Source organism: Halichoerus grypus, chromosome 4 (assembly GCF_964656455.1).
Source record: "Halichoerus grypus chromosome 4, mHalGry1.hap1.1, whole genome shotgun sequence".
Classification (NCBI taxonomy): Eukaryota; Metazoa; Chordata; class Mammalia; order Carnivora; family Phocidae; genus Halichoerus; species Halichoerus grypus.
The window spans coordinates 79,484,647-79,500,212 of NC_135715.1; the positions used below are offsets into that span (position 1 = coordinate 79,484,647).

The 15,566-nt window shown below is 38.3% G+C and overlaps 1 protein-coding gene across 3 annotated transcripts in view; it reads left to right on the plus strand.

The window, feature by feature from the left end:
• Window positions 1-3,037: 3,037 nt before the first annotated feature.
• The window catches only part of PSPC1 (paraspeckle component 1), a 101,732-nt gene continuing 89,203 nt past the window's right edge, over window positions 3,038-15,566 (plus strand). For 2 of the 3 annotated variants that reach the window (XR_004918813.2, XM_036097155.2), the window contains exons 1-2: window positions 3,039-3,605; window positions 10,272-10,573. Coding sequence is in view for 2 of the 3 variants with exons in the window: in XM_036097155.2 (XP_035953048.1) it covers window positions 3,240-3,605; window positions 10,272-10,573 (668 nt within the window). In the remaining variant the exon portion in view is untranslated. Of the gene's footprint in view, window positions 3,606-10,271; window positions 10,574-15,566 lie in introns of all 3 variants that reach the window. The other variant, XM_036097156.2, reaches the window with a different exon arrangement.

Sequence of the window (15,566 nt, forward strand, 5' to 3'; positions counted from 1 at the left end):
GTTCCTTGCCCCGTAGGGAGCCTGCTTCTCCCTCTACCTCTGCTCCCCCTGCTTGTGTGCTCTCTCTCCGCCCTCTCTCTGACAAATAAAGTCTTTAAATAAATAAATAAATAAATAAAAGTGACAACAATAATATCTATTTTAAGAGACTGTTATGAAGATTAATGAGTTAATAAGTGTAACACAATTAGAATAATGCCTGGCAGGTTTTGCTTTGTCACAACCTGGAGCGAGGTGCTACTGGCATCTAGTTGGTAGAAGCCAGTCATGCTGCTAAACATTCCCTCACAACAAATAATTATTTGGTCCAAAATGCAAATAGTATTGAGGTTTAGAAAACATGCTGTAATGCTTCTGAGGTACCATGATGTGGATGGTCTGACCTAGGGAATGAATATAGCTAAAGAAGAGAGAAGGACTTAAACTTGTGGCTCTCCAACATACTTAGGATTCTTAAGAAGGATAATGACTGAGGAGTGGCTAGTGAGGTGTAAGAACACCAAGAGAATATGATAGTATAGAAGACAGGATAGTGTTTCCAGAAGTTAGGAGAAAAGTGACCAATAATAACACTTATGGTATCAGAATCTTTTCCAAAGATTATACTGTAATTCATTTACTATGCATAATAACTGTTAAGTAGGTATTACTCCCAAATTATACATGGTGAAACTCAGGCACGGGTCTACAATGTCAAATGCTGCTGAAAAGTCTGAGATTTGACTGTTGCACCTGGTAGAGTCACCCATCGTGCCAAGAGAGGTTTCAGAGGAATGGAATGTGGGGATAGACATCTGATTAATGTGGCTTAAGGAGATATCAAATGAGCAAATAGAGACAGAAAATACAGACAATTCTGCTCTCTCTGTTTCTCTCTTTCTAGTAAAGAAATAGCTAAAGGACAACATTGGTCTGGGAAGGGTTTTTTTTCTTTTCTTTTTTTTCCTTTTTTTTTTTTTAAAGTGACAGTTTCGTCAGCAGTTTGTTTTGTTTTGCACATGGATATAGTTGAGTACAGATCAAGGGACCGACCACTTGGGAAGGTGACTAGTTAACTGCAGAAGCAAAGTGCTTGGAAAGAAGTTGCTATCAAAGGGGTTGGCCTTAGAGGGGATCACTGGCAATTCATTCTTGTAACAGGAGGGAAGGCTACATATGGTATTAGGTTAGTTGATTTGGTGCTGATCGAGTGAGGCAATTTTATTCTGATTGTGTCTTTTCATTCAGTGAAGTTAATAAAAATTGACATTATTGGCTATGAATGAGGTGGGGGGAGTGTTGGTTTGAGGAGAGAGAAAATAGTCTGAAATTGTTAGGTGAGAAAAATAAGTAGGGGCTGAGGTCCTACCACACATTTGTGGTTGTAAATTTGAAGAGTGGTGAGAAAGTTATTATGGGGGGTGGGGAAGGAAGAGTAAAGAAGAGGGAGAGCAGGAGAGGGAGCATAAGCTCATGTTTATATTGGCACGAGAATTTTGGAGCTGGGATTTTTGCTGAAGGAGAGGGGAAATATTCTCCAACTTGCAAGGGATCACGGAGAATGTCTCTGTCTCATCCTTAAGTCTGGTGACACACGGGATGTAGGAAAAATATCCACCTCTAGGGAGGGCTGTTGGGGAAGCAATCTTCAGAGGAAAACAATATTCCAGTTAAAGCAGGAAAGTGAAGATGTTCAGAGAAAAAATTAAAGATAGGGGATTCTGCTGATGACAGAGAGTGAGTTTCCAACCACTCAGTAGAAGACTTTAGAGCAACTGAGAGGGGTGTGGGGAATTGGGTCAGACTCAGGAATTTACAGAACTCTCTGGGGATTAGAGTCTGGGTAATTAGAATTTGGATGGTAACTAAGGTAAATACGGATTAGTCTTGATGGTATTTTATTTTTAAATTCTTGGATAGTTAAAAAATTTTTAAGGCATAATTTACAAACAGTAATACTGACCCTTTTAGTGCACAGTTTACCAAGTTTTGACAAACACATACAATTGTGTAGCCACCACCTCATTCAGAATATAGTTTCATCATTCCAAACATTTCCCTGTGTCCCTGTGTAGTCACCCCACCCCTAGCTCCTGGCAGCCACTGATCTGTGTTCTGTAGTGCATTCCTTTTTATTGCTGAGCGTATTTTATTATATGAATGTCACACTGTTTACCTATCACTAGTTGGACATTTGGATTGTTTCCAGTTTTTGTTGATTACAAATAAAGCCCCTATAAACATTTGCATATATTTTTTCTGTGAACACAAGTTTTCACTTCACTTGGATAATTAGGAGTGGGATTGCTCTTCTTAAGTGAGCATATGTTTAACCTCATGAGAAACTAGTAAAATGTTTTACAGAGAGTGAATTCATTTCTTTTTAACACTCACTGAAGAGTGCCTGCCCATGTCCCAGGAGAGGTACTGAGCAGACCTGAGTAGTTTGGCAGACACTGTATGGCTCACAAATATTAAAATATTTGCAATCTGGCCCTTTACAGAAAATATTTGTTGACCTGTGTTATGGAGTATGGTCCATAGGAGTTCAGAATTTCATAAGCAATTTCATGGAGTCCTTCTCCGAGGCGAATAATCAACAGCATAATTATTTTATAGAACGGGATTATATCAGTAAATATAATAAAAACCTTGCTGTTGAAACGGGCAGAAATAAATGTTTTTACGTGTTCCAATTACTGGGAAATATCTTCTTATTCAATGGTATGCATAAAATCTGCAAGTTTTCATTTTTCCATAGTCATTGAGAATTGAGCTGGATATTTAAAAGAATATAGATATTCCCCAAATCATTGTGTTTTCACACGCTGGATGCACACATAACACAATTTTTCTCACAAGTGCAACCCAACAGTCTGCTAATTCAGAAGGATGGGAAACCGCGTTTCGCGAAGCCTAAAAGGTGGCTTGGCTCCACAGCTCGTTTAATATTGTGCTCATGCGCATGCTAGCTATCGTGCCGTTGGCGCCAATAATGCGCAGGCGCGGTGGCTCCGGCGCCGGCCTTTGCGGAGGGGCGGGGCTTACAGCTGGCGTCTCTTCTTGTAACTGCGGCTGGTGGCAGCGCCATTTTGAACGTGCGGCTACCCGGGCCGTGAGTCCTACCAGGCAGGGCAGCGCGCTAGGCGACCTAGCTGTCTTCTCTGACTTTTTCCTTCTATATTCCGTTTCTCTAGGTATATACAGAGATACGCTATAGCTCTAGAATTATATCCGGTATCTGAAGTCAACTCACTAAGATGATGTTAAGAGGAAACCTGAAGCAAGTACGCATTGAGAAAAACCCGGCCCGCCTTCGAGCTCTTGAGTCCGCGGCAGGCGAGAGCGAGCCGGCGGCCGCCATGGCCCTCGCGCTGGCGGGGGAGCCGGCGCCACCTGCCCCCGTACCCCCGGAGGACCACCCCGATGAAGAGATGGGATTCACCATTGACATCAAGAGCTTCCTCAAGCCGGGCGAAAAGACGTACACGCAACGCTGTCGCCTCTTCGTGGGGAACCTGCCCACAGACATCACGGAGGAGGACTTCAAGAGGCTCTTCGAGCGCTACGGCGAGCCCAGCGAGGTCTTCATCAATCGGGACCGTGGCTTTGGCTTCATCCGTTTGGTGAGTGTCGGACCTGGTTGGCGGGGGTGTGAGGGGAAGGGGTCGTGAAGGGAGGCCCCTGCGAGGAGCCGGGCGCCGCCGGCAGCGGTCTACGTTCCTCAGCCGCCTTGGAGAAAGCCCTTGTCCCAGCTGCGGCCTTTGCTGTGGCCTGTGAAAATCGCGGCGCCTCCCGCCCTTATCTTTCCCGCCGCGCTGGATTGTCCTTTCTCCCAGAGCGGCGTTTTAGCCCGGTATTTCCGATTAGCCGGCTCGGTTTCCCGTCGCTCCGTGGTTGCTGTCGCCAGCGTTTTCTGCTCTGCGCGCGTCCGGCTTCGCTTGCCCCGCGCTACATAGGCTACGGCTAACCCGGCCCAATGGGTTTTAGTTCTCTGGTTCCGACAAGGGTCAGGAACGTTTTGGGGTGAGACTTCTTGCAGGCACAATTGTGTTAAGGGAAATGAATTAGATATGAATTTGGAACGGAAGCTTCGGTCTTACCAGAAATTTCATTGGGCATGGAGGACCAACCGGCGGACTCGCTTCTTAAAAATTTTCCAAATCATCTCCTTGATTGCAACCAGACTTGCATGTTTAACGGTAAACCATTTTGTTTCTCCCTCACCTCAGCGCAGCCCACCTTTAACTGCCTAGTTCTTAAACTGCAATATTGGGACGGTGTTGAATTGTTACGTATCTAGTGTAGGATGCTCTCTTCCTAAACATTCTGGACGTTTCCACGTTTTTGGGGGGGGGTATGAATTACATACTGTTCTATATTTTACGGGCACATTTTAATGCTAGGAGAGTGTACATATTACTTTTTAGTCTAAGTCTTAAAAGTTTTCCAATAACATGCAAAAATTGTGCCTCCCTTACATTTTTTATTTTAATTCAAACAGCGGGGGTTTACTCTTACAGGCCAAAATATCTACTTTATTCGGTTTTCCTATGTGCTTTGTGGTGAATTCCATCAGTGTCAGTTATACAGCTTTATTGTAATTCGTATTTAGATGCTGGATTTTTTTTCCAACAAAATATTTTTCTTGGAGACATTTTTACACAAGGGCTTATTTGTGTTGTGTTGCCTTTCTAGTTTGACCCTCAAATTTTATGTGCATGGCAGTTTGTGGAAGCTTTCTTATTGGAGTTGTAACATTGAAAATCGGGTTCTCTTCATGATTGGCCAAGGCAAAATTTTAATACGTAGATAGAATTGATTGTGATTTAATGACATTGTATTTTTTAGGGAGAACATTTGAACATTTAAAATCTAAATGGCTTCAAGAGAAGGGTAAATCTTCATAGGGTATTAATAAGATCTGGAAATTTCCTTAAAATTGAAGTTAAGTAATCAGTGCGTTTTGAACATAAAATTATAAATATCTTTTGGACGTTAAACAGTCATTTGGTAAAATTATTTTTAATACAATTTCAAAAGTTATGTTAAAGGAACTTAGGTTTCTACAATGAGGTGTTTTAGGCAATTTTTAGTAAACTTTCCAAAGAGATGTTATTTAACATTTTCATACTCTTTAGCCTCTGGCACCCTGTTGGTCTGTTCTAAAGTTGACATTCTGGAGGAAGAATGGTAGGACTGCATTTCCTTTTGTTTGGGAAGCCTTACACTTAAAAAATAAGCCAATAGTAAACATTTTGACATGGAAAAATCTTTTTCCTTCTATCTTTAAAGCTACTGATAATCCTTTTTTTCCTTTAATGTATTAGCCCTGTCAAATAGAACTTCTGCAGTGTTGGAAATGTTATGTGTATATGCTGTCCAGTGTAGTAGCTACTAGCCATATGTGACTGTTGAGCACTTGAAATGTAGCAATTGTGCTGGAGGATTTAAACTTTAAATTTTACTTATTCTTAAATTTAAATAGCCATATGTGGCTAGTGGATATTTGCTTTTAGTTTTTTTTTAAAAAAAGGCTATGGGATTATGAAATGGGGAGATGAGAAGGCCCTTGTCTGCTCCTTTGGGATATGCTCCTCCAAACCTATCATGCTGTATTTTTTGTGTAGGAATGTTAAAAATATGTCAGTGGGAAATTAGAATTTAGCTTACAAGATTTAGCTTTATGGATAACTTTACTGTTTAATCTGAGCTCTATGATTAACAGGTACATTTAAAAGCCTTAAATATTTCTGAGCTCTTACATATCTTTTTCTACTTAGGAAAATCGTATAGTGTATACCTGATTTGAATGTAAGTAATGGTGTAGTGGCTATAGTATGTAGTGGTGGTGTAGTGGCCCTATAATAGTGGTGTAATTTTATTTGATTTCTATTTTTAGAAATACTTTTTATTTGTTCAGTTAATCTTTAAAATTAAATTTTTTACAGTGGTGGTTGTAGTTTTCCAGTTAATTGATGAGGTGAGACAACATTTTGGAGATGGTGTAGGGTCAGCATTGCTAGTATGTAATGGTGAGGAAAAAGAATTGAAGCGGCGTTTCCTTATAAGGTCCTAATCCATATTGTAAATCCATGGTACATTAGGGTTGAAATAGACTGTGTTTAATTTAGGTACATTTTGTGGAATTTTAGACCCAAAAGCTTCTTTTTTAGGTTTTGAGTGGTTACTGACATTAGATTGGCTAAATTAACTGAGAACTTGTAGTGCATTTTTTAAAAAGTTTATTTATTTAAGTAATCTCTATACCCAGTCAGGGGCTCGAACTGACGACCCTGAGATTAAGAGCCACATGCTTCTCAGACTGAGCCAGCCAGAAGTCCCAGTGGTGCATTTTAAAGCTAGTTTAATATAGTTAAAACTGGTACAAGTTTGACCTGAACTCTGTTTCTGCTTTTATCTCCCTCCTCCCCTACTTTTTTAGCTTTAGTAAACTAGACTTCTGAAGCGGTGATTCACAAAACTGTGGTTCCTTTCCAGCAGATTCACATTTCTCTCTAGTGTACGCAGATGGCCACTTATATTATTTTCCCTCCCACTCATGCTAGCAATGCTGACTGACCCTAGACCATCTCAAAAGTTGTTAACTGAGAATTTGTTAGAAATGCAAATTCTAAGACCCCACCCTAGATTAGATGTACTGAATCAGAAATTGTGGGGTTGGGGCCCAATAGTCTTGGGTTTTAATTAGCCCTCCATGTTATTTTTATGCTTGCTAAGGTTTGAGAACCACTCTTGTAATTAAAGAGTTACAAATCAACCGAATTTACAGTTACAAATCAACCGAATTTACATTAATTTAGCCTTTGGGGACTAAACCCTCTCCCCTTGTGTTTTTTGTTTTTAATAATGAAATGCTGTGTGCTTTTTATTTTTAAAGATTTTATCTATTTATTTGCCAGAGAGAGGCACAGCGAGAGAGGGAACACAAGCAGGGGGAGTGGGAGAGGGAGAAGCAGGCTTCCCGCAGAGCAGGGAGCCTGATGCAGGGCTCAACCCCAGGACCCTGGGATCATGGCCTGAGCCGAAGGCAGACGCTTAACGACTGAGCCACCCAGGTGCCCCAATGCTGTGTGCTTCTTAATGGAATGTCAAATACTGAAAAAGATGTTGTAGAATCTCCTTAGTGGGCCTGTCCAGCATATAATTTAAAGTGCTCTTTTAGTTCAGGTAATTTTCTTATTACAATTTTAATTCTAGTGAAAGATTGCCCCCTAACACATTAAATGTAATCACTGTTAAACTTGGTGTGATTTTTCCATAGCAAACCATACTGTACACATTTTGTGATTTGAGGTTTTCATTTAATATCTCTTTGACATCTTTTCATATCATTAGATTGATTTTTAATGACCATATTGTATTTCACAGTGTGAATGGACTGCTAGTTACCCAGTCAACTTTCTGTTGATTGACTTGAAGGCTATTTCCATTTTGCATCAGTGGATTTCCTTGAACTTAATTAATTTAGTACTCTTGCAGTGGTCAGTTTTAACCACTAGCGAACAATGAGAAAAGATCAGGTGCTTTGAAAGAGCCTTTTGAAAGGGTCCAATGGACATCATGAGATCCTAATTCAAGTGGTCTCTATCTTGGGGTAGTCACTTAGTTTCTTGTTATTTTTTGTATTCCTTTAAGTTAAAAGCCTATAGTTTTACTTTTTATGCAGAGTGATGCAGGGACACTAGCTGGAAGGAGGGACTTATGGTGTATTGGTAGAGATTATGAATTCTGTATAGATCTGGGGGCGAGTTACTTCAACCTGTCTAGGCTTATTTCCCCATATGTGAAGTGGGGATAGTAACAACCCACTTTGTAAGATTGTTGATGAGGATAATGAAAGCTAATGTGTGTGTGTGTGTATTTAGTTAGATAGATATATATGTATATTTATATAAAATAATGGCTAGCATATAGTACCTACTTAGTAATTACTAAGTTACCTTGTTATCGTTATTCTGCGGCATGAAGTAAAGAAATCTTTGGTTTCATTTCAAACACATAATTTTAATTGATTTTACAGATAACTGTAGTACACATTTACAGCAGTGGTTCTTAAATGGGGTGGTTTTGCTTCCCAGGGGACATTTGACAATGTCTCGAGACATTTTTCGTTGTCAAAAGTGGGGGTGGTTCTACTGGCTTAAATCTCCTATAATGCACAGGACAGCCCCCCACAATAGGAATTATCTTGCCCATAATGTCAAGAGTGCTAAAGTTGAGAAACCCTGATGTAGAATTACTTAAAACCATGAAAAGTATAAGCTTTGAAGAAGGATTATGGTATTGAAAATTCCTGACAGCATAAACATTTTATTTGGCCCAAAAGTACTAAAAATTGAATTCATTGCCAACTGTAAAAAAAATTACTTGATTTAACATAAAAATTGGGATTTCCTACTTCCCTTGGGGGAAAAAATATGTGATGTTGTGAATATACGTGACTGAATCTGAACAGGAGATGCCCTCTGGAAGCACTCTTCAGTTTTATTTCATTTATTTATTATTTTCTTAAGATTTTATTTTTAAGTAATCTCTACTCCCAGTGTGGGGGTTGAATTCACAACCCCGAGATCCAGAGTGACACGCTTTACCAACTGAGCCAGCCAGGCGCCCCACCACTCTTCAGTTTTAGAAAGTCCTCACCGGTTTTCTTTATCCTCCTGCCCTTAAACATTTACTCTGAAAAAATTTCAGATATATAGCAATGAACATCCATATATCCACCATCTAGATTGTCTAAGTTTTGTTATATATGTTTTTTTCACTTATCTATTCATCTCTGTCTCTGCCCATCAGTTCTTGACTTTTTGAACGCTCTGGCATGCTTGTCATTAACTAGAGTCCAGTATTATTTTTTGAGGTATTTGAAATCTGCATACAGCAAAATGCACAAATTATAAGTGTACAGTTTGGTGATTTTAGACGAATAACATTTGTTTAACTCAGATTCCTATCAAGATACAGAACACTATCATCACCCCCATGAAATTTCCTCATTCCTCTTCCCATTCCCAGTTATACCCAACAGCATTTTAAAATCTACCTCTCAAAGTTGTTGGATTATATGACATACTAGGTACAAAGTACCTGTCCCTTGTTAGATATTTATTGAATGCTTGCAGATACTTTTAAGAATAATTTTAAAAAAATTTAAGAGTAATTTTTATTTACTTATTTTTGAGATTTTATTTTTAAGTAATCTCTGTACCCAAGCTGGGGCTTGAATTTACAACCCTGAGATCAAGTCACATGTTTTACTGACTTAGCCGGTTAGGCACCCCAAGAGTAATTTTTAAAGATAGCTATTTTGAAAATCTGTAAAAAGGTTAGATTCATTTGTCTTTGTAACATTAGTTCTGTAGATAGATTTTTGCATAAGTGCAGTAATTTAAATGTCATGAATATTTTAGTGATTATATAAGGATCTATTGTGACCTTAAGACTTTTTTCATAAGACAGTATATTTGTTCTCTTACAAATGCATATAAAACTTCTTTCAGTTCTCTCTGGAGAGTTCTCACAACACAAAGAAAAAGAACATGTCTATATTAAACTTGTCAGTTTGTTGATAATGTTTAGATGTCTATATTCTTGAATTCTTCAAGTAGGAAGTTACCTAGTGGTTTCAGCAATGAATGTATTTTCTAGTTTATAAATGCGTGTGCACTTGATTCTCTTTATAACGGAGAGAACTCTTATAGCCCATGATTGTACATGTTTGCTTCTCAATATAATGGAGAAATGTGTAGCCCATGAAAGTATTTCAGAAGTGGTTAACAACATCTGATAGTAGTTTTCATAGATGATATAAAAAAGAAAAAGAGAAGGGGGTTTTTCTGGCATTGGAGAGGTGGGATGAGGTGGGATGTTTTATTAAGATATGAATATCAAAAACATGGAATATATGGGAAATTATTCTGTTTTCAATAATAGCTTCCAGTAACTGGTGCTTGGTCTCAAAAAGTAATTATGATTTACTTTTAATATATGAGGAGATTTAAAAAAAAGATCTTGCTTCGAATATTTAATAGCTGGTAATTTCTGAATAGATAATCTTTTAGTGATGACTTGGGACATTGGGGTATTTAAACATACTTATTTTTGAATAATTAATACAATGCATGTGATACCAAAATTGAATGACACAAAAACAGAGTGACCCTAACAGTCATTTTCCAAAAGCTACCCAGCTCTTCTCCCTAGAAACCACTATTTAAAATTATTTGTGTTACTATCATCTTTAAAAAGTGATTTTTCCTCCTAAAAAGGAATCCAGAACACTGGCTGAAATTGCAAAAGCAGAGCTGGATGGCACCATTTTGAAGAGCAGACCTCTCCGAATTCGTTTTGCTACACATGGAGCAGCCCTAACTGTCAAGAACCTTTCGCCGGTTGTTTCCAATGAGCTGCTAGAGCAAGCATTTTCCCAGTTTGGTCCTGTAGAGAAAGCCGTTGTGGTTGTGGATGATCGTGGTAGAGCGACAGGAAAAGGTTTTGTAGAATTTGCAGCAAAACCTCCTGCACGAAAGGCTCTGGAAAGATGTGGTGATGGGGCGTTCTTGCTAACAACGTAAGTTTTAAACATCTCGTCATCCTTCTGTGCAGTTGCAAATGGGCTTCTCTCTCTTCTGAACTTCTGTCTTTCCTTGTACAGTTCATACTGTCTTGGCATATGGTAAGTAGGTGTTGAATAAATATTCACTAAATATAAATAAGAAATTTTTGTGTATCTCCAGGAGTCAGGAGTCATACTTCAGACTTCAGTGTATTGATTCATACTTGAATCTTAGAAATGTATTCTTTTATGATTTTCATTCAGGTGACTGAATGTCTTTTATATGCAAAGGAAAATTTTATATTTAAATAATGGTTGAATGACATTTTAATCAACTTTTTAAATGCTTTTTTTTTTTTTTTTTAGTTTTAGCAGAACTGGATTTATTATGTATTGTTAGGTTGTTTACAGAATTTCTGGAAATTCAAGGGAATCAAGCTTTGTTGCTATGCTTTCAACAGAGATATAGCTAAAAGAAATGCCCAGCCTCTTCATGAGATTGATAAATGCATAATTTTCATGAATTAAAATGCACCCAATTTTAAATGTAAAACTCAGTGAGTTTTAACAAGTGAATGTACTTATGTAACTTAAAATCACAATCAAATAGAGAACTTTTTCATCATCCAAACAAGTTCCTTTGTGTTCTTTTGCTGTTATTTTCCACCCCTTAACCCTGTCCTACACAGCTATTGATCTTTCTGCACTCCTGTAAATTAGTTTTGTCTTTTCTAGTTATTTCATGTAAATGAAATAGTATGTACTCTTTTGTGTTTGATTTTTTTTTTTTTTTTAAGATTTTATTTATTTGAGAGAGAGACAGCATGAGCAGGGCAGAGGGAGAAGGACAGGCAGACTCCCAGCTGAGCAGGGAGCCTGACTCGGGGCTCAATCCCAGGACTCTGGGATCACAATCTGAGCTGAAGGCAGACAGTTAACTGACCGAGCCACCCAGGAGCCACCTGTGTTTGATTTCTTTGACTTAGCATAATAATTTATGAGATTTCACCTATACCCTTGTATCAGTATTTTGTTCCTTTTTATGGCTGAGTTTTATTCCGTCATATGGACATAATCACAGTTTGCCCAGTGATCTAAGAGTGGGTGAATGTTCAAGTTGTTTCCAGCTGTTGGCCATTTTGAATCAAACTACCATGAACATTTGTGTAAAGGCTTCTTGTGAACATTATGTTTTCCTGTGGCTTGGGTAATATTTAGGGGTAAACGGCTGAATTTTCAACTTTATAAGAAACTGCCAAGTTGTTTTCCAAAATGGTTGTATCATTTCACATTCCTACCAGCAATGATGAGTGGGCAGTTCTAGTTTAGTTGCTCCATACCTTCACCAACACTTGATATTTTTAGTCTTTTGGATATTCTAGTGATAGGAGCGTCTCATGGTGAGTTTAAATTTTATTTTCCTAACTACTAATGATTAGCATCTTTTCATGTGCTTTTTGGCTCTTTTTATATCTTTTATGAAGTGTCGAAATTTTTTCCTATTTTTTAATTGGGAGGTTTGCCTTACTGAATTAAAACATCTGGCTACAGGGGCGCCTGGGTGGCTCAGTCGTTAAGCATCTGCCTCCAGCTCAGGTCATGATCCCAGGGTCCTGGGATCGAGCCCCACATTGGGCTCCTGCTCGGCGGGAGGCCTGCTTCTCCCTCTCCCACTCCCCCTGCTTGTGTTCCCTCTCTCGCTGTGTCTCTCTCTGTCAAATAAATAAATAAAATCTTTAAAAAAAAAAAAAATCTGGATACAGATCTGTTTTATGATGATTTCTCGCAGTCTGTGGCTTGCTTTTTAATTTTCTTAATAGTGTTCTTCAGAAAGCAGAAGTGAAGTATAATTTATGATTTTTTTTCTTTTATGATTTGTGCTTTTTGGATCCTTTTATGAAATTCTTGCCTTTCCCAAGGTAGCAAAGTTTTTCTTGTGCTTTCTTGAGACATTTTATAGCGTTTTTATTTATACCTGTGGTCCATTTTGAGCATGATGTGAGATAACAGTTCATTTTTTTTCCATACATATATCCATTTGTTCCAGCACCAGTCATTGAAAAGATTATGATATCTCCTTTTTTATCTTTTATTTTTATCAAAAATCTTGGCAAAAAAAATCTGCACTATATTTTGTTTCATTGATCTGCGTGTCTATTACACCAATACTTTTAAGATTTTATTTTATTTTATTTTAGATATTATTAGAGTGAGCATGTGAGAGGAGAACGATGGGGGAGGGGGGGTTGGGAGCGGCAGAATGGAGAGGGAGAAGCAGGCTCCTGCTGAGCAGGAAGCCCCTGAGCTGAAGGCAGATGCTTAACCGACTGAGCCACCCAGGCGCCCCTTAAAGATTTTATTTTTAAGTAATCTCTGCACCCAACATTGGGCTTAAATTTACAACTCTGAGATCAAGAGTTGTATGCTCTACTGACTGAGCCAGCCAGGTGTGCCCCACACCAGTACTGTACTTTCTTAATTACTTTATGCTAAGGTTTGAAATTAGGTAGTATCACCTAACTTTTTTCTTTTTTCAAAATTGTTCTGGGTATTCTTGTTTTGTATATCCTTACTTATTTTATCTATCTACCTGTTTATTTCCCAGTTTGAGTATAGTTAATGTACAATGTTACATTAGTTTCAGATTATTTTTACGGATTTTATTTTATTTAAAAAAAATTTTTTTTTAAGATTTTATTTATTTATTTGACAGAGAGAGACACAGTGAGAGAGGGAACACAAGCAGGGGGAGTGGGAGAGGGAGAAGCAGGCTTCCTGCCAAGGAGGGAGCCTGATGCGGGGCTCGATCCCAGGAGCCTGGGATCATGACCTGAGCCAAAGGCAGACGCTTAATGACTGAGCCACCTAGGCACCCCTATTTTTACTGATTTTAAAATCAACTTGTCAATTTAAAAAAATTCTGCTGGGCTTTTGATTGAAATTGCCTTGAGTGTACAGGTCATTCTGGGGAATATTGACATCTTCACAATACTGACTTTTCCATTCCATGAATGTGGTGTATCTCTCCATTTACTTAAAAATACTTCTAAGTAATTATAATAGTCATTAAACCTCTTGCCATATTAACATGCCTTTCCTTTCAGTTTGCCCATGACAAAGTTCTTGATGTTCATCCTTAGTCTTTACACTGGATTTAGTGTAAAAATTCCTTAGTTGATTATTGTATTGATTCCTTTTATCTCTGTTAGTAGTAAAGTGTTTCCATTTGCTATATTATTGGTTGGGATCATTAAAATATTTTAGGGTTTGGGGGACTGGATACAAACAATATAAAACATCTTGTTTTTGGCCCCACAGCTTAGTTTGGTGATTTGTAAAGCATTTTCAGTTTGTTTTGGACTGTTAACCATTCATGCTAAAGCTGTAATTCATGTTACATCTGTTTTACAGCACTGCCAATTTGTTCCTTCAGAGACTTTTTGGTCTTGTTCCCTTTGCTTAGAGAATGCTTGCTCTCCACATCACAGGCCTTGTTCCATTTTATTCACCTTTTGCTAAGATGTTTTCTTCTCAGAGAAGTAGTTTTATCTTCATATAGTCATCCCCTCTGCAGCGTCACTGATACTCTCCTCTCCCAATTTATTTTTTGTCATAGCATTTACTGTTTTAATTTGTATGTCTTTCTCTGCAGTAGAATGTAAGTTCCATGAGGGCAAGGGCTTTGTCTTGTTCAACACTATAATCCCAGCACCTATGTTCTTTTTTTTAATTAAATTTACTTTAAGTCCAGTATAGTTAACATACAGTGTTATATTAGTTTCATGTGTACCGTATAGTATTCAACAATTGTGTATCTTACTCAGTGTTCATCAAAATAAGTGTGCTCTTAGTCCCTTTAACCTATTTCACCCATTCACACCCCCCGCCGCCCCAACCATCTGTTTGTTCTCTGTAGTTAGAGTCTGCTTTTTGGTTTGTCTCTTTTTTCCCCTTTGTTTCGTTTCTTAAATTCCACATATGAGCGAAATCATACGGTATTTGTCTTTCTCTGACTTACTTTGCTTAGTATTATACTCTCTTAGCACCTGTAGTCTCGTAATTCCTGGCCACAAAGTAAGCTAATAGTTATTTAATGAAGGAAGGAAGGAAATAAAGCAATAGGCAAGGCATGTGATTAGTATTTTTTCCACTACAGGCTTTGATTAATTGGTATTTTTTTAAAGTTACATCCAGGCATTGGGAAATACTTACGTCCTCCAGGTAGCTTTTGGAATAATTTAAAAACAGTTCTGAGGGAATGGACAAGGTGTTGAACATTGTATTATCTGTCATACTTCACAATCATAAGCATGTTGGATTTTCATAGCACTGTTCCATTTTTCAGAGGAGAAAACCGGCTGAGAGATGTTAAGTAATTTGTGTAATTGCACAACTAATAAATGGTGGATTTTATTTATTTATTTATTTTTAAAGATTTTATTTATTTATTTGACAGAGAGATAGAGAGCACAAGTAGGCAGAGGGAGAGGGAGAAGCAGGCTCTCCGCTGAGCAGGGAGCCGGACGTGGGGCTCGATCCCAGGACCCCAGGATCATGACCTGAGCTGAAGGCAGCCGCTTAACCGACTGAGCCACCCAGGCGCCCCTAAATGGTGGATTTTAGTCTGACACCGTATCCCTTGCTTTTCATTTTGTGCTACAGGTGGAATTTTTTATAGACTATTCTTGCTCCAAACTTTGTTTTTAGTTAAACCTTCTAATGGAACTCAGGATGCTCTTTTCCCTGTTTGAATAGTTGGTATCAGCTGAAATGTAACTTCATGGAGAGGAATTTCCTCACTGCCTTATCTAAAGTGGGCTCCCTCTGTTAATTCTTTCAGACAGCATTGTGTTTTTCCTTCTTAGCTCTTAAAAGTATTTGTTTACTCATTCTTTTTTGTTTGTTTGTTTTGGTCTTTTAGAACACTTCAGGGATGGTGGTGTTTACTTTGATTCTCTAGCCCCAAGTACGGTCTTCTTGGTACATTTTGGGTAATCAGATATTTATT